The sequence below is a fragment of the Macrosteles quadrilineatus genome, unplaced genomic scaffold, assembly GCF_028750875.1.
Source record: "Macrosteles quadrilineatus isolate MER2022 unplaced genomic scaffold, UCM_ALF_1.0 Scaffold_9__3_contigs__length_116548681, whole genome shotgun sequence".
NCBI lineage: Eukaryota > Metazoa > Arthropoda > Insecta > Hemiptera > Cicadellidae > Macrosteles > Macrosteles quadrilineatus.
The window spans coordinates 104,375,687-104,400,686 of NW_026542602.1; the positions used below are offsets into that span (position 1 = coordinate 104,375,687).

At 34.9% G+C, this 25,000-nt stretch overlaps 2 protein-coding genes across 2 annotated transcripts in view; one reads left to right on the top strand and one right to left on the bottom strand.

Annotated features, from left to right (window-relative positions):
* The window catches only part of LOC129003700 (probable E3 ubiquitin-protein ligase HERC1), a 133,944-nt gene extending 131,032 nt beyond the window's left edge, over window positions 1–2,912 (bottom strand). The window contains exon 1 of the mRNA XM_054431998.1: window positions 2,636–2,912. Within this exon, the coding sequence (XP_054287973.1) occupies window positions 2,636–2,773 (138 nt within the window). The 5' untranslated portion in view covers window positions 2,774–2,912. The remainder of the gene's footprint in view (window positions 1–2,635) is intronic.
* Window positions 2,913–7,180: 4,268 nt separating this feature from the next.
* Window positions 7,181–25,000, top strand: part of LOC129003860 (27 kDa glycoprotein-like) — a 32,721-nt gene continuing 14,901 nt past the window's right edge. The window contains exons 1-2 of the mRNA XM_054432186.1: window positions 7,181–7,452; window positions 21,014–21,216. Coding sequence (XP_054288161.1) covers window positions 7,407–7,452; window positions 21,014–21,216 — 249 coding nt within the window. The 5' untranslated portion in view covers window positions 7,181–7,406. The remainder of the gene's footprint in view (window positions 7,453–21,013; window positions 21,217–25,000) is intronic.

The following is a 25,000-nucleotide window of genomic DNA, read 5'->3' on the forward strand; positions in this document are numbered from 1 at the left end:
TATTTTAAGTACTAAAAGATTATTAATAAATATTTATTCAATGAGTTCCTCCATTGTATAAGGCGCTTTCCTATAAATATTTTTTAAATTTAGCTTTAAATGATTTATAATCTGATTCCTTTCATTCCTGCCTCCTTTACGGAGGCAGGCAATTTCCTTAGAATTGGTGATCAAGCTAAATTTGGGTTCTTTTTGAAGAATTCCAGTTTATAGGTTGAAGTTAAAATATCCTTTTTACGTCTTGTATTGTAACTATGTGGCATAACTGGCTCATATTTTATAATGTCTTGTTTAGCTCTCTGTTCCTTTTTCTGAGTTAATATTGTTTAAACAAAATTATATCTTCGTATAAATTCATATCAACAGGCTACTTCTTTCAGTTACAAAACTCTGTAATAAGTTAGTATTACAATAATAATTTGTAATCACTAAACCAATCCTACTAATATTATAGGCTAAGTGTGAAAGTTTGGATGTATGGATGGATGGATCAGTGGAGGCGATAAGAGCCCGCAGGCCCCCCACAAGTTTGTTCGCCGGGCCCCCTCTCCCAACAATCTTTAAAAAAACATTATCACATGTATTACCCCCTAAACTTGCACTTTAGCTTGGCACGGCATTTTCCGAGGTACCAAGGCGTCATCATCGTCTTCGTGATCACGGCAAAATCGTGAATACTTCCCATAGTCATGGAAACATTATCATAGTCTACCGTGATTGCAAGCAAACCTAGGACATCATCAGATAACATCATCGTCTCCCGCGTTCATGGCCCAATCCCTAATATTTTACGCAACCCGTTGTAACGGTCAAAAATTGACACCTAAAAAATTTTGACCTTATACAAAATAAATGCATAGTGAACAAGGAGAGAAGATCGATTTATTTGTTTTGGATTATGGAAGTAGTAGTGAATGGAGTGGAAAAGTACTGGGCTGAGGAAACGTTGACCCCTCCTCATCCCAGACGATCCTCGGAACGGCCGCTACCTCGCCAGGCGCTAGTGTCGGGCCGCGAGCGGGGTGGGGGAAGGCAAGAGCGAGCGGCAACGGAGAGCTCAGTTGGTCAGTCTCGTCCCAGCTACCAGCCGAGTTAGTCACATCCTCCCCGGTGAGTGCAGTATACCTTTTAGTTAGACGTTAGTAACACTGTAGCTACACTTTACCGCTCATACCTTCGTTTGGACGGCGACATTCCATCGTTGCTTTAAGGATTATTTCGTTTTCGTTAATTAATAGGAGAGTATACTTTTGTTTGCATTTTAGTTTTGCATATAGGTTATTTGCAGATTTAAGTTATTCTTGGAACCAGGGTCGCTCCTCTGACACCCAGGGTCACTTCATCGATTTTATTTATAGCTAGTCATAGAGCCACTATCACTAGAGGTTAGCCCTTTAAGCTTTAATCGTATTGGGAACCAGGGTCGCTCCCCTGACACCCAGCGTCGTTTCATAGTTTTGGGAACCAGGGTCGATACTCTGACACCCCGAGTTACTTGATTGACTTTTCATAGTTTTGGGAACCAGGGTCACTACCCTGACACCCCGAGTTACTTGATCGACTTTCATAGTTTTGGGAACCAGGGCCGTTACCCTGCCACCCCGGGTCACTTGACCGACCGTATTCGCCGTTCTTCGTTACTAGCGATCTAGGCACGATCCCTCAACGCTAGCTCGCCGTTTCATCGTTTTGGGAACCAGGGCCACTACCCTGACACCCCGGGTCACTTGACCAACCGTATTCGCCGTTCCTCGTTTCTTCGTTTTGGGAACCAGGGCCGTTACCCTGCCACCCCGGGTCACTTGACCGACCGTATTCGCCGTTATTCGTTACTAGCGATCGAGGCACGACCCCTCGACACTAGCTCGTCGTTTCATCGTTTTGGGAACCAGGGCCGCTACCCTGACTCCCCGGGTCACTTGACCGACCGTATTCGCCGTTCTTCGATTCTTCGTTTTGGGAACCAGGGCCGTTACCCTGACACCCCGGGTCACTTGACCGACCGTATTCGCCGTTCTTTGTTACTAGCGATCGAGGCACGATCCCTTGACATTAGCTCGCCGTTTTATCGTTTCGGGAACCAGGGCCGCTACCCTGACACCCCGGGCCATTTGACCGACTTTCGTTGTTTGGGAACCAGGGTCGCTATATATCTCTTGTGTACAAGTAGAAACTAATCTAGTTTCTAATGATTTATTTAAATTAGGCCTACTATGGAACTCTTGGTCACCCTCATCGCAATAATTTCCCTTCTTTTGAGAATCCATTCCAAATTTAAACTGCTTTTATGTTTCCTAACTTTAGGTCCGATAATATCGGGTAGGCCTATCGATACTTTTGATTTGATACTGTATCGATACCAAATATCGGCTGCAAACCAGTAACGGAACGTCCCTACCAGGTAGACTTTCATATCGGTTGTCAAAAATAATCTACGGTAAGTTACCTGACCAAACTAACCAAACAATATATCGAATGAAATAATCGAACAAAAATATGGATTGATAACTTAAACTTATTTTCATTCGGTTGTTTTTTACAACAGATGAAAGTCTAACCTCCCTAATTTTACCTATATACAAAGATTATTGATTAGTCTATACTTAAGCCTGGAACAACAAAATATAGGACTTACCTTGTTGGCAATTAGTCTATCAAACAGAGTTTGAACACCATCTCTAGATGCAATATTTTCACTTCTTTCACAAGCCCATAAACTGTTGAAATGTTCTTGCCACCTTGGTTTCATGCTTAAACAATTTAAATTGTTCATTGTATAGAAGCTTTTACACTGTTCAGTACACTACATAAAAATGTATTAAATACTATTTGAGTAGGCCTACAAGTTTTAAATATATTAACCAAAGTTAACCCTAAGGTTAGTTTGTACAGTAGGCCTATCTTTTCAAAGACAATTAATTAATTGTTTATCCTAAATCTATTTAGGGGATCACATGGATTTTACTGAGTAATGGATGATTTATAAACATATTATATAGAGTATAATATAATAAACACTCTTTAAACGTTAAAGAGTTAAGACATAATAATTTGGTAAAAATAAAATACTTAGGCTTGTGCTGCTAAGAGCACTAGCAGTAGCAGACAAAGTTTAGAAGTCTCAATCCCAATCTCAAATCAATCTCGGTTGTCCGTCCAGTCTCCAGTCCAGTCCTCTAGAGTCGTCTCTCCGACTCCGTCTGCTCTGTCACTCCTTCTCACGCGAGCCTTTCAAGACCGGAAAATGCCGCGCTTCTGCGCATGCGCTAGTAACTGGTGGCGTAGCAGCAGCTATTTCAGAAAGTCACGGTCACTAACCACTAACTAGCGTCGTTGTCGTAGTATTTATCTTGACTGCACTGCAACTGCAACTATAGTTCCTCATAATTATTATTCATATCGTTTGTTATTCTTTATGTTATGATCGAGTTATGTCTGAGTTGAAGTTGGGGTTAATGTTATTGATAGATTTTGATTGCTGCTGTGTTGCGGAGGTCATTTATTATCGATGATGTGCTCCTTCTTCAATGCGAAGATTCTGAGAAATACGAATGGAAGACATCAATAACACTGGAGTACTTTGTAGTTTATGTGGAAAAGTATATTTTTAGTTTATGGACGAGAAGTACAGAAGTATTCCAATTAATAAGCCAGCTATGTTCAACAAGGCAAGGCCAATAAAATAATTTGTTTTATTCACTAGCGCTTTTGAATTGAAACCTAGTTTCTGAAAGCGCTAGTGAATAAAATAAATTATTATGTATTAGCGTTGTTGAACATTTACATTTTGTTATAAATTTCATTGTAAGCAAGATGCCAATAATTCTCAAAAAGCTTAGACCATTAAAAATGAAATGAGAATTGGGATCTTCTCTTTTGGAAAACATGTTTGGGTACAATGAAGATAGATGAATAGATGATAACGGTAACGTAGCTCACCCAAGTTACTTAAAATTTGTTTTATAAAATAAAGGAGGTGCCAGAGGTTACAGTAAGTAAAGTAACACATACATAAACATAATCTGTAAAATTCTTCATTCAGTTACAGTAATTAAATGGTTTGGAGTTAAGTGCGGGAGAACCGTTCCAGTTTCAAGTAGATTGTTGCAAGAGTTGCAGTGAAGATACTAGTGTGATTTTCTGAAACAGCTGCAGCTGTTACAAGTGCTACGAATAACGCTTACTTGCGCATGCGCAGATACGCGGCATTTTCCGGTCTTGAAAGGCTCGCCTTCTCACCTCTCCCCTCCGATCTCAGTCTGTTTCGTTCCAGTTCCAGTTTTTTTTTTTTTTTTTTTTTCTAATAAAGGCCTATTATAATAAATAGCATAATATGGTAATAGTATAATAGTTAATAGTATCATAATAGTATACTTAGTTCTTGAATCTAAAAATAAGAAACAGAATTTTTATTATCATAGGAAAAAAATGTAAACATAACATTTTACAGACATAACTATGGCCATTGCATAATTGATTATGTTAACAATAGAGCAATGGGGGAATTGCGGCACCATCTTCAAATTGAATGCTTCAAATTTTTCGTCTAGTTCCCCGTAGCCTAAGCGAAACTGCTCGAATGATGGAAAGCTGGCTTTGGATCCTCAACCATCCGATAATTTGGGAGTATGGTTTTCTCCATTTTACAGCCAGGGCTTCGCTTGTTCTCCTCTGAAACACTTCAGATTCTTTGTGGGGGACTCCTTCCATGGAACATATTAATGGTGTGAAGCTTCCTCTGATGTCTTCGGCTGCTTTGTCATATTTATTGTGTTTCTGAACGGCATGGTTTCGAGATATTGTTCCCCATTCTTGGTTGGCGTAAGAGGGAGCGTCAGCATTAACAATGCGATTATCAAAAAACACTACTCTCTCAGCCTCCCAAATACCATAACTTTAAAATCAGCTTTTAAAGCAGTTTAAATCTTTAAGCTTTTAAATCTAAAAATAAGTGTTTCCCGGACGAGTGAGGTCGTTCCCGTGCGAGACGAAGTCGAGTACGGGATTACCTTACGAGTCCGGTACACACATTTTGGACGGGTTACGTACATCTATATATATATAAAATCCAATGTATGTTTGTATATTTGTATGTTTTTCCTTTATGGACTCCAAAACCGCTCTACAGATTGTAACGAAACTTTCAGGCATTATTAAGCATTATTCAAGGATGGTTTGTGTGAAGTTTGGTGCAGATCCGTCAATAGGGCTCCGCCCAAGTGGCTCTGGAGTTTCCCATGTTAACCTTATGAGTACTCATATTTAAATGGAATTAAAGAATCTTAACAGCTGGTGCAACTAAACAATTTGATTCTGTGATGTTCAATAGCATTAAAAAGTTAATAGGTTTACCAACAGGGTGCAGCACTATATTTATTTTTAATTTATGAGAACAGCTAATTTGCAACCAAAAGGTGAGTGAGCGTAGCGAACAAACTTCAACCTGGAGGCGAGTTAGCGTAGCGAACGAGCTAACCTGAAGGCAAGTGAGCGCAGCGAACGAGCTCCAACCTAAAGGTGAGTGAGCGTAGCGAACGAACTTCAACCAGGACGTGATTGAGCTATGCGAACGAGCTCATCTTGAAAATGAGCGAGCATGTGACATAAAACTACAATAGGACAGGACGACGTCTGTCGGGCCAGCTAGTATATATATAATAACAAAACTGTTGTTATTATCTATCTATGGTTACGTACGATAGTTTACGCCATACTGTACTACTAAATCTGTATAAATCCTTATTACCATAGATAAAACATAGTTTATTTTTTATCTATGATATTACCACCAACTAAAGGACTAAAAATCACTAGTCATAACCTCTTTTTGTTTATAACCACTCATTTGCCACCCAAATCCTTATATATAATACGTGAAGGTGATTTCTACGAAACACTACTCCTCCGTTAATAATGGACGGATTTTTGCAAACGGTGTGTCAAAATACAGTATTGTTTGTGTAGATGTCCCCTTTCACCAATTCCTTTAATAAAAGTCCTCGGGCTTTGCCCCACAGAGGCCATCAAATACCCAATGTATTTCTTATGGATAAAAGATTTTGTTTACTTAAACGGACGAATAATTTGTATTAATTACAGCTGTTCATAGTAAACACATGATACACACAAGAGCGTTAGTTTTCAGTTTCGATAACTGGAGTGTAGTGATTGATTACATTATCTTTGAGTTGACTATTTTAAGTCATCGGAAATTATGACTGTTATTCGTTTTGAAATAACGCCCGTAGGCCCTAATACTTTGAAATTGCTCGAATTCGAGCAACAGGTGTACTAGTACAGTATAATCAGCTGATTTGGTGTCCGCATTACAGTACAGTAGTACGCAATAAAACCCCATTTGATAAAGCTGGCGGCAAACAGCTGTTTTCTGGACTAAATCCTTGCGTGGGAAGTTAGTCAAAATATAATATAGTGTGGTGTGTGGCGTAAAGGTTTTTTTTAGTTAAAATAGACTCGTGTTGTTTGCACATGCCGTGTCTGAGTTTGTATACAACCATAGACTAACCAACACAAGGGAGTATGTTTTATCTATGATATACAACCTATTATTATTTTTTGGGATTGGAAATAAAAGCTATTGCACTAAAAAGCAAGTGAAAAGGCAAAACAAGTAGCAGAACCGTTTTTAAATTCAAGTACCACACAATACGCACCATAGCCTTGAATGAAAAGGGTTTGTTCTGTTGATGTATGGGCTTAGTAAGTTCTCCAGCTTAAACAAAGCATGGTATTTTAGGATTAACAAAAGATTACATTGTTATCTTTATCCGTTTTGAAGTTATAGCAAATCTTCCAAGAGACTGTAAATTTATCTAAAAAGGGGGGTTGAGAGGAAAGCTCAAGGGGAAGGGGGAGGAGTGGGGGCTTTTGGGAAAATACGCCTCTCACTCAACATGGTCTAACAGCATAGAAAAATCCAGCTTTACCAAAATTAGTTCCGACATTTGCCTTATTTTTACCTTTATTGACTGGGCTATTAGTATACACGCTTATATTGAACCGATAGTACACGGCGTTTTTGTCCGAAAATATGCTCATTGCTCACCGTGGTTCAGACTTCAGTCAGTTCAGTCCTAGTCCCAGTTTCCTCTTCCCTTCCATTGCAGTGCAGTTGATCCGGAGTGTAGCGTATTGTTCTAACTTCTAACTTCTGTTCTGTCGTCTGTCGTCAGTGTCAGTCAGCCACACGGAACGGAAAGACATTCTACAATCTACACTGTGTGTAATTGCGATTTGTGCAATATTTTAAAACATCGTTGAAAGTTTTCCTTTGTTCAAACATTTTAGGCATCAAAAGTCAGTAGGCCTACTATTCTTTTTAATAACTCGAATTTACTTTAATTTCTGTGCGACGGACTTAGCCTAGTTCACTTCACCAAAGCTACATGATGAAGCAAGTCTCACTATTTATATTTTCAATTTTCATCTTAGGTAAGTAAATTTTTTACTAAATAAAAAGATAAGTCGAGACAGGCTTACCACACTTTAAACTGTTAACAAATCATGGTTAACTTAATGAATCTCACAACAAATCAGCCAAGCCTAACAATTCTAGACAGGACTACTTATACATTAGGCCGTCGACACACGGGAAGACTGTTTTCCAACTGAAATCGGCAACTAATTGGACAAACTAGTCGCCAGCGTCCCGACCAATATAGTTAGGTGCGACTGCGATGCGACCAGTTGAGGACCAGTCGGCGATCAGTCGTTAAGCAACCGGACCTGCCGGTTGCTAGGTGATTTCAGTCGCCTGGTTTGAACAACTTTTCGCATATTTGTATTGCGCTTTTCAAGGATCGGGCATACCAACTGCGATAACTCTTTGTAAGCACTTTTTGACATCCTGTTCATAGGCTGAAATTTTGCGTCTGTTTCTTTTAATGCAGCGGCAGCTAACTTATAAAGAGCCTACGTTTAATATTTGTTTTAACATAAGGATGTACCCAATACCTTCTACGTTCTTGATTGTCTATAAAACACCAGGGCTTCTTAATCACTACCACTCATTTCAAACACCATACACAGTACACAGTATCGTTATAACAAAATTAGAGCTCATTTACTGTCTCAACTCAACTACAGTCGCGCCCGTGTGCGGATTTAACCAACGCAACTGCAATCGTAATCGCGTCACAAAAAAGTTGGTTCAACTTTAGTTTGGTTTCAGTCTTCCCGTGTGTCGACCGCCTTACACTAGAGGCCTGAGTTGATTAGTAATAGGCTTTAACTTCGTCAAAACCATAGACTAACCATCTCAAGTAGACTACTTCTCATCCCATTGTGAATTTTGAAGCTCGTTTTTCTTTTTATTTTGTTTCTATTTAGGGTTAATTTCGTGATTGATGCTTTACTTACTGTTTGGTTACATAACTAAGGGACGAGTTATTTTTATGATTATATCGTTTAATTTGGTTTAAAAAGGTTTTAAAGGTGTAAAATGACAAGAAACTAAAGTTGTAAAGTTGTACACAAAACACGGCCTTTACAGTGCACTGGACAGAACTAACGATAAAACTGGCTTCAGCTGTTTCATAAGGTTAATAAACTTGAATCTACCAAGGGAGTATGTTTTATCAATGTCAAAACATAACTGGAAATTCTCTATGCTCATCTTGGCGCTAGACAGTTCTGCAGAGAACCTGCGATACTTTAGATTAAATATTGACATTACTATCGGGGGAGCGAGCTAGTCTAGTGGTTAGAGCGCAGGACTTCGGTCCCTGAGGTCCAGGGCTCAAATCCCGCCGAATAACCAATGTATTTTATCTAAGTGATAATGCCGCAACCCCTAGGTCTAGCCTGAAGTAATGTGAAAAACATTCCCAGGCATGAGCGTTGCGTCCGAGGGCAAAAAAATATTCATCTTGATTCATTCCAATATATTGCTTAAAGTAAATATTTCTTTCCTAAGTTATGTAAACATTGAATTGAGCTATGGTATTTTTATTTACTTTATTACTTTTAATAAATCTAAACATCAAATTGATTAATGATGGGCTACAACTTAAGCCTTTACGTGTTTATTGATGTTAAATGAAACCATCAATATTTAACTAAAAACTAAGTTACTAACTGTTACTAACTAACTGTTTTTGTGATGTGCATGCAGTATTTAAATAATAGTTTTGATTTGATTTCTAAACATTAGGTTGCAGTAGTTTATTACTGACTTGGTTGGAATGAATTAGCCTAGATTTAATATTTAAATTGGGATTGGCCAAAATATTACAATAGAAAAAAGGGAGAAAGCATGTATAATTTGATATACTAAATAAAAAGAAAACTGAATTAACACTGTGCTGCATTTCTTAAGCAATCATTGAAAGAACTATGGAAACATTGGAAAGTCATAGAATACCACCAAGTAGAAGAAATAGAAATAATGATTTTTTTAGAATTTATAACCATTATTATGGACAACCTAATGCGGCTATGAGTGGGAAACATTTGTAGAAAACACTAAAAACCAAAATCAGCTTTTGAAAAATTAATATTTACAAGTAATACAGAAGTAGATTATATCGAACTGTTATGTACATCATGAGTATTTTTCATAATCTTGAGTCGACTTTTTTAAGGTCATCGAAAATTTACTTTTATTCATTTTAAAATAACACCTGTAATTTACTTTGCAATTGCTCTAATTCAAGCAACAGGTACACTAGTATGGATTTATTTTTTCCTACACAATTTTGATAACAATTTTCATCTTCTCTTATTGAACAGTGTATATTATTTGACCCTCCTGAATCAGAAAAATAAACTTGATCGTACTTGACCGTAAGTCCGTGGGTGTTATTCCAATTCTGTAATGAACTTTACTGTTGAATTCATAGCCTACACATAAAGCCCTTCTCTTGTGTTTGGTCTAATATTGCGACTAACACTTACTATAGTAAATGAGTTGTTGAAACTTCTTATTTTTGACTTGAAATGTCTTGATTTTAGGTGGCTTCCAGTCAATAAACGTTGTATAAGTTTCCATGTAAAACTGGTAAAGGCGCGTTTACGTTAATTCGAGCTCCCATTCCAGTTATGCTCGCATTCGTGCTCGAACAAGTGTCAACCACAATTTTACTCACATGCTAGTACTGTAGTGGAATGCGAGCACGAATTACATTTTGCTGTTCGAGTTACTTTCCAACATGTTGGGAAATGCTCGCATACGATATTGTTGTAAAGCCAGTTTGTGAGAACGTAGGTGTGGTGGAAAAGTGATGTTTCTGTTTGTTTATAGCTTTTGTGTTTACTACTTAGATAAGTGAAGGCTAAGTTAATGATGTATGTAAAATTTCTTTTTTTTTATTTTTCCCCACGGATCACCAAAATACCTTGAATAATTTCACTCATACTACTTAAAGGCTACATACTATATATATACTTATACAAACATATTATACATCCCCATACAGTTCTTGAATATGTTCACTCATTCATTATACATACTAAAAATAAACTTATCACACAGCGATCACTTAAGACCAATGTGATCTTTGAAAAGAATACTTAACTTTCGCCTTACATCTACATCACTCGCGACTGCTACTATTATTCCAGTAACAACTACAATGTAAACGTTGCTGGAATTCGATCCGTCATTCGATGTTGGAATAGTAACTCGCTCGCTATTGCATTCCATTAACTCGAATGCGAGCTCAATTTAATTTAAACACGCCTTTACCTATCTTTTTTAGTTTTTGTGTAAATAACAAAAAACCTAATTTCCCTATATCAAATGCATGTTATTTGGGTTTAACACTACAAATTATTTTCTGAAATGGAGCCATTAGTGTTAAACCCAAATAACATGCATTTGATATAGGGAAATCAGGTTTTTTGTTATTTACACAAAAACTAAAAGAGATATGAAGTAAGTGTAAATTACAAAGTTGTTCAGAATTAAAAAAAAAAAACCTATAAAATAATGTGGATTTTGACACTTGTTTATATTTGAAAATTTTGAGAAATGGGCATTAGCAAATTTTCAAAAAATATTTTTTTGGTATTTTTGTTATTTCAAAAAACCTTTACTTGTAGCATATTGGATTAAAGCTAATTTCATAACAAGTAAGAAAATTCAACCGGAGAAGGGCTAAGTTCATTGGTATAGGAAACACGGTGTATTAAAAACATAGGCATATTGATTTTTCCCCCAAAAAAACTGCCACCATTTTGAAACGGAATAAGATAATTAATTTCTGTTTTTGCCTAAATGTTTGTCTAATAAATACCTTTAAAGTGATGTATAACATGACATATGTTTACATTTGAAAATTCTGAGATTCGAACTAGTGACCCTCAGTTTTTGGCACACCCTGTATCGGAAAAAAGCACCCTGTATATTTTTACGTTATTCCTTGGGGTTGATTTAGTGGAAAATTATTTTATTTCATCCTTGTACGTTTATCAGTTTTTCCGTAGTCAATTTTTAGACACCTTTCGGGGGACACCCTGTATATATATAAATAGATAGATTGTAAATTACATTGAAAGTACTGTGTACGAATTACTTACTAGTAGGCATACTTAGTTCTAGCACAAACTATAATGACAACTACCGTACTGAATTTTATTTTTATCAATCCAAACTGGTTTTTCTTTTATTTTTTACTAGACGAGTTACAAGTATTGACAAGAGTCATTTGATTATTTTTTGCTGTTTAAAAATTACCCCATTGAAGATTTACATAGGTACAAGGAAACACATAGTTTACAATAAAATATTGTTGTAAAATCAGTTGGATGATTGAGAAGGAAAGTTTTCTGCCTTCTTGTAGCTGAAGGGACTCCCAAGGCAATGAATACAAACCACTATAAGGCTGTTTGTCCTTGTAGCAAGGTTATTCTTGAGATATCCTCACCATGTCATTAAAACTTATTAACCTGCGTGACTAGTTTTTAAAATACCTCATGCATTGTTTAGCGAATTTCCCATAACTTGTAGGGTATAACAACCTATTTACTCTTCAAGCCATTCTGTAATCTTTCTGATCACAACATGAAGAGAAATTATCAAGAATCAAGAATTTTTATTTCCACAAAATGCAGGATTACATTACCGGAAAACCGTCAGTACAACTACAGTTAAAATAAAACTAAAATATGAGAATAGTAGGCCTACAAGGTTTCTTACCAGTATAAAATATATTAAATTCCTGAAACTCGATCCATGCAGAGAATCAAGTAACTATCGTTCATTACAAGCTCATTCCTGTGTGTGTAGGCCTAATTGTTTAATTATTTAGGCTACATGATATTTAAGTTGCACTTTTTAATGTTATTATTTAATGAAAAAAGTATAATGATATATGTTAGTAATTAATTGAAAATAAACAGATTTTACTGACTAAGAAAAGTTATGATTGTTGTTAACTGAGATTTGGTGGGTTTACACACACAAAGAACATTGTGTTCACCAGTGACAATGGTAAGTGCCGGTGGACTCGCCCATTGTTGCGCTCACGTTCACTCATAACTGTTCGGTGCAGAATAAGCATACTACTAGTTAAAATAAGTTAAAAATATGAAATTATTTGAATGTAAATTTTATCATTTCAGTGCAACCTGTTAATCATTAGATCTCTAATTTTTTCCATGGTTTTTTTTTTTTAATTTTGCACATTATTATCAGAAGGAGGACAAGCTGTGTTATTATGAAAAGGAAAACAAACTAAACGAGGATTTTTGTTTGTTTGTAGGTATGTTGGTATTATATTGTTTGTATAGCTTGATTTTTTATGTTTGTTCATGTTCATAATTTTTTTAGGGATATGACTTGTCAATATTTAGTTTTAGTGACGTGACGTGAGTTATTCTGTAGGCTAATACAAAAAATAATTGAGAAGCGCTCAAGAATAAAGGCAATTTTATGTTATTTTATTTTATTGTTCTGTATTCATACTTACTCCTTTCTTTTTTACTGTAGTGTAGCTCTGCATTTTGATGCTATCTGTCACACAAAACTCATAAGTTTTATTTTGAAGTTTGATCACATTTTTTAATTCAACATGTGCATCGAAGACATAATATCTTTGAGAAGGGAACTTTTAAGGCTAGATAAATCTATGTAGTCTTTTATTATAGAAATTAAGAAATTATTCGTGCCCATTTTTATCACAAACAATATTTCCTTCTTAATGACAGTTGATACCAATAACTTTCTAAAAAAAAAAAATTCTCAAATTAGTTTTAGCAAATTTCTCCATAGGGCCTAGGGAAGATGTGCTGTCACCTTACCACCGTAGGTGGCATGGTAAAATCTAGTCCCAGGGCGGATTTACTTTTTAAAACGTTTTTATTAGCTCGCTTTCTTGTCCGGTACAAATTTTGTAATCAATTGTATACTAACTTCCCGATGAGCTAGAGACTTGAAACTTGAAACATAGCTCACAAATGGATGACAATGCAATATTATATCATTTAATTTTCAAATTTCCCTTGGGCTACGCCCCATGGGCTTGTTTTTATTAGCTCGCTTTCCTAAAACGAAGTTCCCGATGAGCTAGAGATTTGAAATTTGAAACATAGCTACAAATGGATGACAATACAATATTATATAATTCAATTTCCATATTTCCTTTGGGCTAAGCCCCATGGGCTTCCAATTTTTTTATGTTTACATTTTGAAAAAAATGTAAATATATCAATTAATTTAAGTCAGCTGTAAATACTTAAATTTGACAGTTAGATGAGCAGAGGTTAAGAAGTACAGGTTATGCTCCCAAGAGATTCTTTATACAAACAAACAATCTATACTATTATATAAAAATCTAATGGTGTCTGTCTGTATGTGTATTACTAATAGGATAGGTGCAAAAACTACTGAACCAACTGGGCTTAAATTATACAAAAATATAGCTACCATACCAAGGACCATTATAGGACAATTCACATTTCGATACTGACCGTAGGCTTTGCCCCTTTGGCTTTAACAGTTCTGAGGTGAACATTTTAAAAGTACAGTAAATATTGATTGGTCTCCATGGCTGTGATGAGAACACTAACAATGTTTGTTTACATTTGCTTTGACATTTAAATGTAAACAAGAAGAACTGCTAAACTGCATATTTCACTATTTCAGTCAGCTGATACAAAGAAATTAAATATAATATTTTCCATAACTATGAGGTAGGTTTATTTTAATCTAACCTTTTATCATGGATTATTTATTCTAAAACTATGTCAATGATTATAGGAAAAAAAAATTCTATAACCGTTGCTGTTGCTATTTAACTCCGGCTCTGCTTTGGATTTTTTAAAGCGTCTAAGTTGTGAAAATAATGTTATTTAAATACTCATATTTTATCTTAACAAAGCTTTCAGTTCACATTTACTTTATTTGATACATTTATTATTTGTGTTTTGCCACACCACTGATTAAATTAAACCAAGGAAAATATCATAAAACTAAGCTGTACACAGCGTTATTTTGTTTCTAAAATCAATGAAATATCTGTTACTATGTTTACTTAATGGTAAGTGTGAAAATGTAAAGGCAATGGACGATGGAACTGATTAAAAGAACGAGTTTTGTATATTAAGTTGTTTGTTGATATTTTTGTAGAGTAGAATCAGAGATGCAATGAAACATATACTGTATTTGCTATTGCATTTTTTAGTCCTTGATGCTTTGATAATCATATTAGTTTTGTCTGCTGTCTGCTAAATTATTTGTTTAAAAATTTTTATAGTAGGCCTACCTATAGATATAGTTTCTTTAATATTTCAAAAAACTGTATTGATAAGGCACAGCAATATTTCTAAAGTTTATAACAGCTGACTTAGTTTTGCTAATGATTTATTGTGAGTGAAGAAACTGAAGATGGAAGGATTTGTGATTTAATATAAAAAAGAGTGAAATTAAAAAAAAAATTTCATTTAAATTTGCAATTTCAAAATTGAAATTTAAAATGTCAATAATAAATTAAAATATATGTAAGATAAAGGTAAATCATGTATGTCAATGTTTTATTCAAAGATTTTGTAAGTTTTTCTCATATCAGCCTACACAAGATTTAAAATTAATCAAAACCAAAATGGTGGTATCCACTACTTACCAGATTTAAAAGTCATATAACTTACACGTTTCTATTAAGGCTATAAAAGTTTAATTTTGTTTCTAAAAGCGTTGGCGGATGTATAACTATTATATGCAACAGATGTAGGCTAAAGATTAAAATGTTTCTATTTTGTGTCCTCTTCCCGTTGCAAAGCACGGGTACAACTGCTAGTTCAAAATAAAGATAAACAATCTGATTACATATATATATAAAGGTGTTTGTTATAATGTCAATTGTTATTTATTTATTATTCTATAAAGTAAACAATAAATTAAATAGATTGATATATTTGTAGTTAGTTGGTAGGCCATACATTCAATCTAATACATAATTATATGAAAAGAAACTCAAATAAACCTTAGATATCCCACATGCATCTGTCTTAATCTGATACAGATGCTTGAAATTATTTAAAATCCACACAAATTAAAAACTAAAAAGTAGAAAATAATTTATAAATAAAAAACTTTTTTAAAACAAAACGTTTTGAAGAGCACTAAAAAGTATAAAAATAATTTATAAATATGTAAAGAGTATAAATACAATTCTAAGATTTAAAACGAAAAACGTGGGGTGCATGCAGTGGGTAGTGGTACATTAGTTCAATAGGTGAAGGTACATACTGTAATTGTAAATTATCTATTGCATGCACCCTACGTTTTTCGTTTTAAATCTTAGAATTGTATTTATACTCTCCACATATTTATAAATTATTTTTATACTTTTTAGTGCACTTCAAAGCGTTTTCTTTTAAAAAAGTTTTTTATTTACCTATAAATTATTCATTTTAATGTCCTCAGAGGCCAAAAATACTACACTTTCATATTTCTTTAAATATCAGTTTTATTTTAGTATATATATATGTCATAAGCACGATAACTCGAGTTATTTGGGTTTGATTTGATGAAATTTTGCATGAATTAAGTTTGTGAACAATATTGGCAATAGCAAGATTGGATTATAAGAAAGGAATGTTAAAAAGTAAAACAATTTTTCAAAATTTAGTTTTTCAATTTTTTTACCCATGATACATGAAAATGCCAATTTTGCATTGGAACCATCATCTCTAGAGCTAGAGACCCCTCACTAGGATTTCTCAGAGAGCCCCTCACCCATTGCCCACAATATGCCTGATCTAGAGGTTAAAAACAAATATCATTGTATATTGTAAAGCGTTGTTGTACAAATGTTACAGAGACATATAAAGAATAACTAGCCTACATTTTAATTTTCCCGTGTTATTTAATTAATTTGCTTGTTTATGGATATATTTTGATCAAAATAAAAATGTAGGCTATTATAAAATACAATTAATAAAAATCAGGTATTATAAAATACACGAGTGTTCCAATTTTAAAGTTAGCTGCCATATTGTAAAATGGTGTCAATGTTTTTAACAGTTGAATTAATATTTTTAATGAACCGGTATTCTGTTGTATTTTTAGAATGAACCGTAGATGCCATTTCATGACATATTTATCTGTGAAGTACAATGTTCATACTTTAAAACAATGCATTAAAGACAAAGATATACGTTAACAACATTGTAAAAAATAATATTTAAAAGAATTGATTAAGGAATCAGACCATTCTAATACTGATAAAAAGTTCTGAAACTCGAACGCCCATGAACAGAATCTTTCAAAATCCTTTCTAATTTGACATCTATGTTTTGAATAGAATCAGGATCCAACAGCAAGCAGAACCTTGTGGTGAACGTCTATACCAGTGTTCCTTCATACAATTTAAATAATTAAACCGGTTTTGGTAATACGCTCTAATGTTTTAAAACTCTTAAGTATGTCCCCTTAACCATCTCAGTTTGTTTTGAAAAGAATCAAATTAACGATAGTTTTAGATACCTACACTGTAAAACTCGGACCCAACGTCTAGGACGGTTTGTTTTATTTTTGCTTACAAAACCTACGAGTAATATTTCTTGTATATACAAATCATTGAAACAAGTCAGGAAAGCAGAATTTCGTTTATCATCACACGCCGAGCGTGAAGTGGTGGGCGGAAATTAGGTCAAGATGATTGAGTCAAAAACTAGCTGACGACCTCTGATAAATCTGAAATCCCAAAACCGGTACCAAGATACTCCTAGAATGTGTTTTCAATCTCAGGAAATATTTATCCTCTCACAAAAATATATTGGTATGCCTATATCCCCACATACAAGTGCCGTGCAATATAACATTTTTTCATCAATTGCAAACATTAAATCTGCTTTGAAATAATCCTAAGTAATATTCGCGTGGACTTTAAATTTATGTTATCACAATTTTACCTCTGCATCTCTACCAGCGGGTGTGACGTACGTACGGCCTTGTGTATGTATAAAAGAAAATGTAATTGGCGGGGATACGTACAAACGTAAAGACGTTCAAGCAGCGCAACAGACGACGCGATCTCTCCTTCATCGCTACTTTCACGAGGAAACAGAGGATTGCACAACGAGTTTTATCTCAACCTTCCGTGGTCTAACACACTGTGTAAACAAACAACTGATGAGAAAATTTAATTGAAGTATTTGTTTTGTGCAGGTCTCATTATGAATGGAATCAATGTTAGTGGACATATACAATATGTATTTTGTGCAATGCCAGCACCATGCCGTGTCAAAATTCACAAAACATTAAATATTAATAATGGTACAATAGTTTTCCTTACATGTGAACTGTTTAAGCCCACTACAAATAACCCTAATATGTCGTATTATTTTTTTACAAACTGAAACCACAGTAAAGAATAGTAGTCACTCTTTATTCTGTGATAAAATACAATGTAAACACAGCTAAATATTTAAAGTATCTCGATGATGTTTGTGACCTGTGATAAATGGATAGGTACTATACAACCTGTACTACCATTGGCTTTTCCACTACTCCCTTATAGGATCAATCTATGTTGCTAATATTCAGATAGTCTTTTACGCATTAGACGTTTATTTTTCATCCACTGACCGTGTAGTATTTATTTTAAAATACAGTAGCAGCAAGTATAAAATAAACACCCGTATTGCGAATGTTGAGTTGTTTTCCATTCGCACGATTTGGATGCGTAGCGCAAGCGCACACGAGTGGGTAACGTCCAGCGTCGGCTGCCGGGTATTTCCTGTATGTTCTGTTTCCGGCAATAATATCATAGATTCAGATTGTCAGCTGTGGCATGGAATACCAAGATCAGATGGCAAATCAGGCTCGGTTGTTATGCCAACGATGGAACGAATAAGGCTTCAGGCTTATCGTTGACAAACAACAATCAGGCAGGGCTGACTGCTAGAATGGCAAGGCTGTTTATTATCGTGTTGGGCAGTACATCTATGGTGTCAGTTATCTTTCAAACTAAGCAAATACAATTTTTACCGATTCCATACAACTGCGAGTGTTTGTTGCTTGTGGCATGATTTAAACTTTCAAAATGTACAATGTACAACCTATATTATCGTAAAAATTTATCTTAGAAGAAATCAAATTTGCTTTCGGAAACTTTTAATGAACAAGATAATATATGGAAGTCATTAAACTGGTGATGTTGAATAATAGTGGGATTTTCCTCCTTCATAGCACGATGTACTACTACGTTTGTTTTGCGGAATGTGATAAAACTAAATTATCTTTGTTTTGACTGATAAGGTGTGTTCTGATAATCTTCTACTTACTATACTACATATTGGTGTTAGCAAAGGACGTAGGCCTAACGTATTCAACTGATAAATTAACTCCCAATCTATGGAGAAAAGCAATCTGAGAAAATGCCACAGTAAAATGTGTCCAGGGAATCGGACTGGTAAATAATTTTTTTCCAGAAAAAAATTCCATATTTGCAGTATATTTTCCTAGTTTTCGCCTAGTACAATTTGCTTTCACATACAATTCTTCAGTGTCCGTTAAATAAATATTAGTTTTTACATATCACTGACGTATTGTTTTGTTTATCTTTCTGCGTCCTATTTTGATTCGTGTTTGCAACGTAGAGAGAATTAAAAAGAAACATTGTGTAATACGCGACGTGAGCTCATCACACGTACTTTCCAAAGTCACTATATACACTAGGTACTCTTCCTCTACCACTACGGCCGCAGACGATCATTGGAACCGCATAATGTCTCCTGCACATTAGCACCGACGTCACGGTAATCACCAATAACGAGGTTTAATGACCTGATAATTGCGGGGTCACTTGCGACATACGTTACCATTGATTATAAACCATCGTTTATAATGTGCTTCAGTGCCTCAATCGTGTTGAAAACACTCGCTGTAATGTACTAACTCATTACATTGTAGGTTTGTCCTTACTTTCAGCCGATTTGGAGGGTGTAGTAATATATCTAAAATAGTTTTATGTCTTAGATGTAAAAAGTATGGAAATAGTTTATCTTACCCCTACCTTTGTGTTGATAAATATGTAGCCGTAGCCTATAGATATTTGCATCCCTCATTCCCTCAAACTACTTCTCCAGAAACACTTTTCATCCTCTTTATTGTAATTTGCTTGACATTTTTTTGTGCTAAGATAAAAGAGGTATTTTGAGGTTTTTTTTACCTTTCACCTTTTATCTCCATGATGCTGTTAAAAACATATTTCACAAATTATGTTAAAATAGCCACCAAGCCACCACACGTGATACAAAGTTGTGTACCAGATCTCACCACACTGTTATCTTCAACCCCTAAAACTCCATCATTTATGTCCTAAGGTTGTTTTGGTAAATCCATGGGCTTGAATTACTACCTGCCGTATTTTGTATAACTTAACCATCTAGGTACCTATCTCATTACAAAACTTCATGGTAAATTATTGGTTAAATGAATGAATGAATGAGTCAATGTATTTATGTACCTCATCAATTACCTTTTTTGTTTTTGTTGCCTTTAAGTTCTTGTTGATTTTTGATACTTGATGCGCATTTCGCCACAGGTTGTGGCATCTTTAGAGTTCACTATCCTACACTTACATTCTAATACACGAGAGTCACTGTACCAGTTCACATCGTAGCGTTTACACTCGCGGCGCGGCGGGCGTGTGTTGCGAGCGCGGGGTGTTTACCTCATCAGTAAGTACCTCATCAATAAAGCTATTTATTCTTTTAACGAGTTAGGCCTATAAAGTAATGCCAATTTTTACATTGTTAATAATTCTAAGAAACCTTTGTTTGTAATTTGTCAACACCTGTATTTTACACTATGTATTCTGTGATACAAACAAATAAAGATTATTTGAATTTAAGTTCCTAAATTTGGTTTATTCTTAACCTAGTTTGATGAGTATGCCTACCTATCTCCTTTTCATTGGCATGCACTGCAGTCGTTATCTCAATAAATGCATGCCAACTACACTACATGTAGTGGCTTGGCTATGTACTAAGAATGCCCATACTTATTCATGGAGGTATTGAATCTCTTTTGCCAGAGAGTTGTCTGTGCAGAGGTCCCAATGTTTGGCTCAATGTTTATGATGGACAAACTGGAAAATGCTTAAAGGGGTTTTGAAAAAACTTCCCTGGAGTCAGATTCAACATTAGTATTATCTTTTCAGGCCATCATATTATTATTAAAATATATAGGCCTACATGTAATATAGTTTTTTATGACATTTTTAAGTTCCTGAAAAGTGTGCAGATACTTTGATTATATTTCATGATCACGGCATGTTTAATCTCCTAACTAACTGTATTTAAAGTAACACATGATTGTGATAATAATTATTTAGAATGTTTTTTGTCAAAACAAAAACAGTAGGTCAATGTATGTTTACAGTTTTACAAGTAAGTCATGTTATTCTTTTTAAGTTAAATCAAGTTTGATTTTTATGTGATTCAATGCATTAAACAATGTTGGACACACCGGCATTGTACATATTCATTATTCATAAAACAATTTTATACCATTACAAATTTGAATATAAAATGCTTTTTCTTTTAGTTGGTTCTGCTTATGATGAGAACACAATCGAGGAGGCAAAGAAGAAAGTCTCGGAGGGACTGGATATGCTACCAGACAATGTGAAGGAAATCATTCCCAAAGGTTTGGACCCTGACAAAATACCTTCTATCGAGGAAGGAGAAGATTTGCTCAAGGAAAGATGTTTACGCTATGGAACAAATACATCATTCGATCAAGCTATGGTGAGCAATTTTGATTATGCTAATGCATATCCAAGCATAATTATAATTAGCATATCTAAGATTTTCTAGTTATCGGTAGGCCTATAATATAAAGGTCAAACAAATTGAAATTGGTTTCCTTTTATGTGACTCAATTTTTGTTTTTAGCGAATTTCCCATATAAGGAATAAGCTATTACCGTAGTACTCATGGTAAGACCTGGACGCGGGACCGATTTACTTTTTCATTTTGAGGTCCCTAGAGGCCAAAAACACCATCCGTTCAAATTCATATATATATATTTATATATATATTTATATATATATATATATATATATGTGTCCGTTAGCGCGATAACTCGAGCAAAAATTATACGATTTTGATGAAATTTGGTACAAACGTGTAAACCTACGTTTATTCGAACGAGTTCGCGATCCAGCATAATCGGACCATGGGAACAGGGGTTTATGGGGGGTTTTATGGGGTAAAAATGTGTTTTCCCCATTTTTTACCCAAAAAACAAAAAATTTTGCAATTTATTTGTAAACCGTTTTGTAGAGCTTAAAAAAAGAAATAATTTAGTATATTGAAGCGCTGTTGTATGCCTAACGGTCACGGAGAAAATTCAAAAATAGTTTAATTTTAAATTCCCATGTTATTCTTATGGAGAAAATAAAAATTGTTGTAGTTTACTTGTTTATGGATATATATTGATAAAATTTGGCAAATTTATTTATTTCATCCCATACTATTCACGTATGGTCAAAAACACTTTTTACCTTCCCCGGGGGTAGCGGATTTCTACCCCCGGATATTTACCCCCATGAAAAAACGCCTACGTCATTTTGACGTCACAAGGGGCGGGGCTTATACACGTTCGAGAAACAGCCCGCGACTGGAAATCTACCCCCGGACATCTACCCCCAGACATCTACCCCCGGACATCTACCCCCGGACATCTACCCCCGGAAATCTACCCCCCCCCCCGTGGTCAGCTCTGCCGCGTATCGGCCAATATTCATTTTTGTAATTGATTTTATAAATTGCTTTACCTTCTTATATCCAGTAGTAAACATGCGATATGTCGATGTCTGTTTCAACATTATCCATATTTATAATTCAATAAGTTGTAACAGTCCTTTTCAACCAGACCTACTTCACTGATTTTTACGATTGAGGTGTCTTTTAAAAGCTTAAGATCTAGCGCAGCACAAAATGGTAATTAAAAAGATATTTCGATTAGGGCTTCAAAAGGTGGACCCCTAAGCCTTTGATTTATTCCTAGAAGGTGCTTCCAATAGTTGACCAACTTTTACACTATACAGTAACAGTAAAAGTGAAATGTGAGCAGATTACTCATCAGATCAATTTTTAAGTCAGGTTGTGAAAACATGAATAGATAGTCTGCAACTGTAAACAGGAGATGAAAAAGTTATGAAAATAATATAATACTAGTGGCTTGTAGGGACATAATTCCCTAAAAAGCTCAAATGTAAAACAACGGATTGCAATTCCAGTATTTAAACAAACTCAGAATGACATTATCTGTTGTGTAAAAAACAGTTTGTTGCCCGTCTATGTTTGATTTATTTGTTGATGTTATTTTCAATAAATGATTTGAATCACACCAGAAAACACATCATTGTTTGTGATTCTGGTTTACTAAGGTAGCTTTGTTCTTATGGGTAATCAGGATAAATAAAAGCTTCCCTGATTGGAATTTTAGAAATCGTCTTCGTCAAATAAATATGAAAATATAGGTGTTTTGAGATATATAAAATATATATACATATAAAATGATATATATATATAAAATATTTCCCATTCCGTACTCTTATTATTATTTCAATGTTAACTGGGTTCTCTTCTTTTGGAAGAACCTTTAAATAGTATTAAAATCGTATTGGTCAATCTTTTGTGATAAACACTTCCGATCCGCGCTCATGCATGCGTTGTTAGCTGTTTACTGTATGTGAAAGTTGGTCAACCATTTAAATCACTGTCTGGAAATGAATCAAATGCTTAAGGGTCACACTTTTGAAGCCCTTTATCAACATATAGTTTTAAATGCCATTTTGCGTTGAGCTGGATCTTAAGATTTAAAATTACACCTCAAGCATAAATATCAGTGAAGTATTTCGGGTGAAAAAGGGCTGTTACAGCTTATTTTATTAGGAAGATAGATAATGTTAAACAAGGCAATGACATATCACATGCTTAATACCAGATATTAAAGGGTAATGATTGACCGAAGAGCCGTTTATTTACAAAAGCAAATAATAAAATCAATTACAACAATGAATATTGGCCGATACGCGGCAGAGCTGCCCACGGGGGGTAGATTTCCGGGGGTAGATGTCCGGGGGTAGATGTCTGGGGGTAGATGTCTGGGGGTAGATTTCCAGTCGCGGGCTGTTTCACGACCGTGTATAAGCCCCGCCCCTCGTGACGTCAAAATGACGTAGGCGTTTTTTCATGGGGGTAAATATCCGGGGGTAGAAATCCGGCGACCCCTTCCCCGTAGCAGCAAACCTAAGCACTTGTTAAATTTAATGTTATTTAAATAGGGAATAAATAATATGTCTTATTTATGGAAATATTTGAGTAAAAATGTAATCAGAAAAGTTGAAATTCGCTTAGTCTGCAGGTTTGCTGCGGCGGGGGTATTTATGACGTTTTAATTAGTACTGTTATGAGTTGTAAATGGAAATTAATTGTATTTATTGAAAATGATACTGGTAACAGCGGTTTGAAAAAAGAACCATATTATTCTTTGGTATACTTTTTTGGTCTACATAAGCAGAGCTAAATTTGTAAAAAATGAGGTGCCGGAACTATAACCCATTTAATGTAATTTGTATCGATTTATAATAAATCATTTATCATTTATGCTAATATTTTTTATCTTCCCGAAAGAGAGGTACCAGAATTCCGTTCCGCTGTGTTCCCCGCAAATCGAGCACTGTACATAAGCACCTAATTCTAAAAATACTAGACAAAGGTCTGCTGCTGGTTATTTTGATAAAAAAATACTGTTTTTTAATTAATTTGTTTTGCTGTTGCCTGTGAGTTTTTCTTATATTGAGAGTGGTAATGTCATACATAGACGGCTTAAGTAATTATTTTCAAATTTCGCTTGGTGAAAAGACCATTTTTATCGGCGAGTGCTTACATCTATTATGGCGTTAAAAAATCCTCCCAGAAATCCACCCAACGGATTCTCAAAGTTTCATTGCAATCCTTATGGAAGCAGTATTTGCCACAAGGTTAGCACTTGCCTTTAAATGCAGTACCTCAGAAAACAGCTGATAGAATAATGTTGTAAATAATAATCTTAGATTATTACTAGCTGTGTGCCCGTTCTACGCACGGGGATCTTATAGTAGTCAGTTGAAACCTTCTTATATTAAGATTAAGAACAGCAGTTAGTTTGCATATTTGCAGATATGCTGGCAAAACTATTATATATAAACCTTCGCAAATACAGTATCTGACAGTTCAAGCCAAAATAAATGCTTCGCAATTAAATGTCACCCGGATCGTTATGGTCCATATGTCCAATGATTAAACTAAAAAATGTTTTATAGATCCATGAAGCGTAGCCCTAAAGTAGGCCTATAATTGAAAGTTACTTTCCACATCGGTTAACTTTAACGTATTTAAAGTACTACCTCAACCTCACCATTTAACACTTTATTCCGGTTGACATTTTCAGTATCATCTCTCATATATGTTTGACCAATTAGGTTATTCACAATCTACCTCCCTGTGGGAAATGGGAGGGAAACAACAGCTGTGATAATGT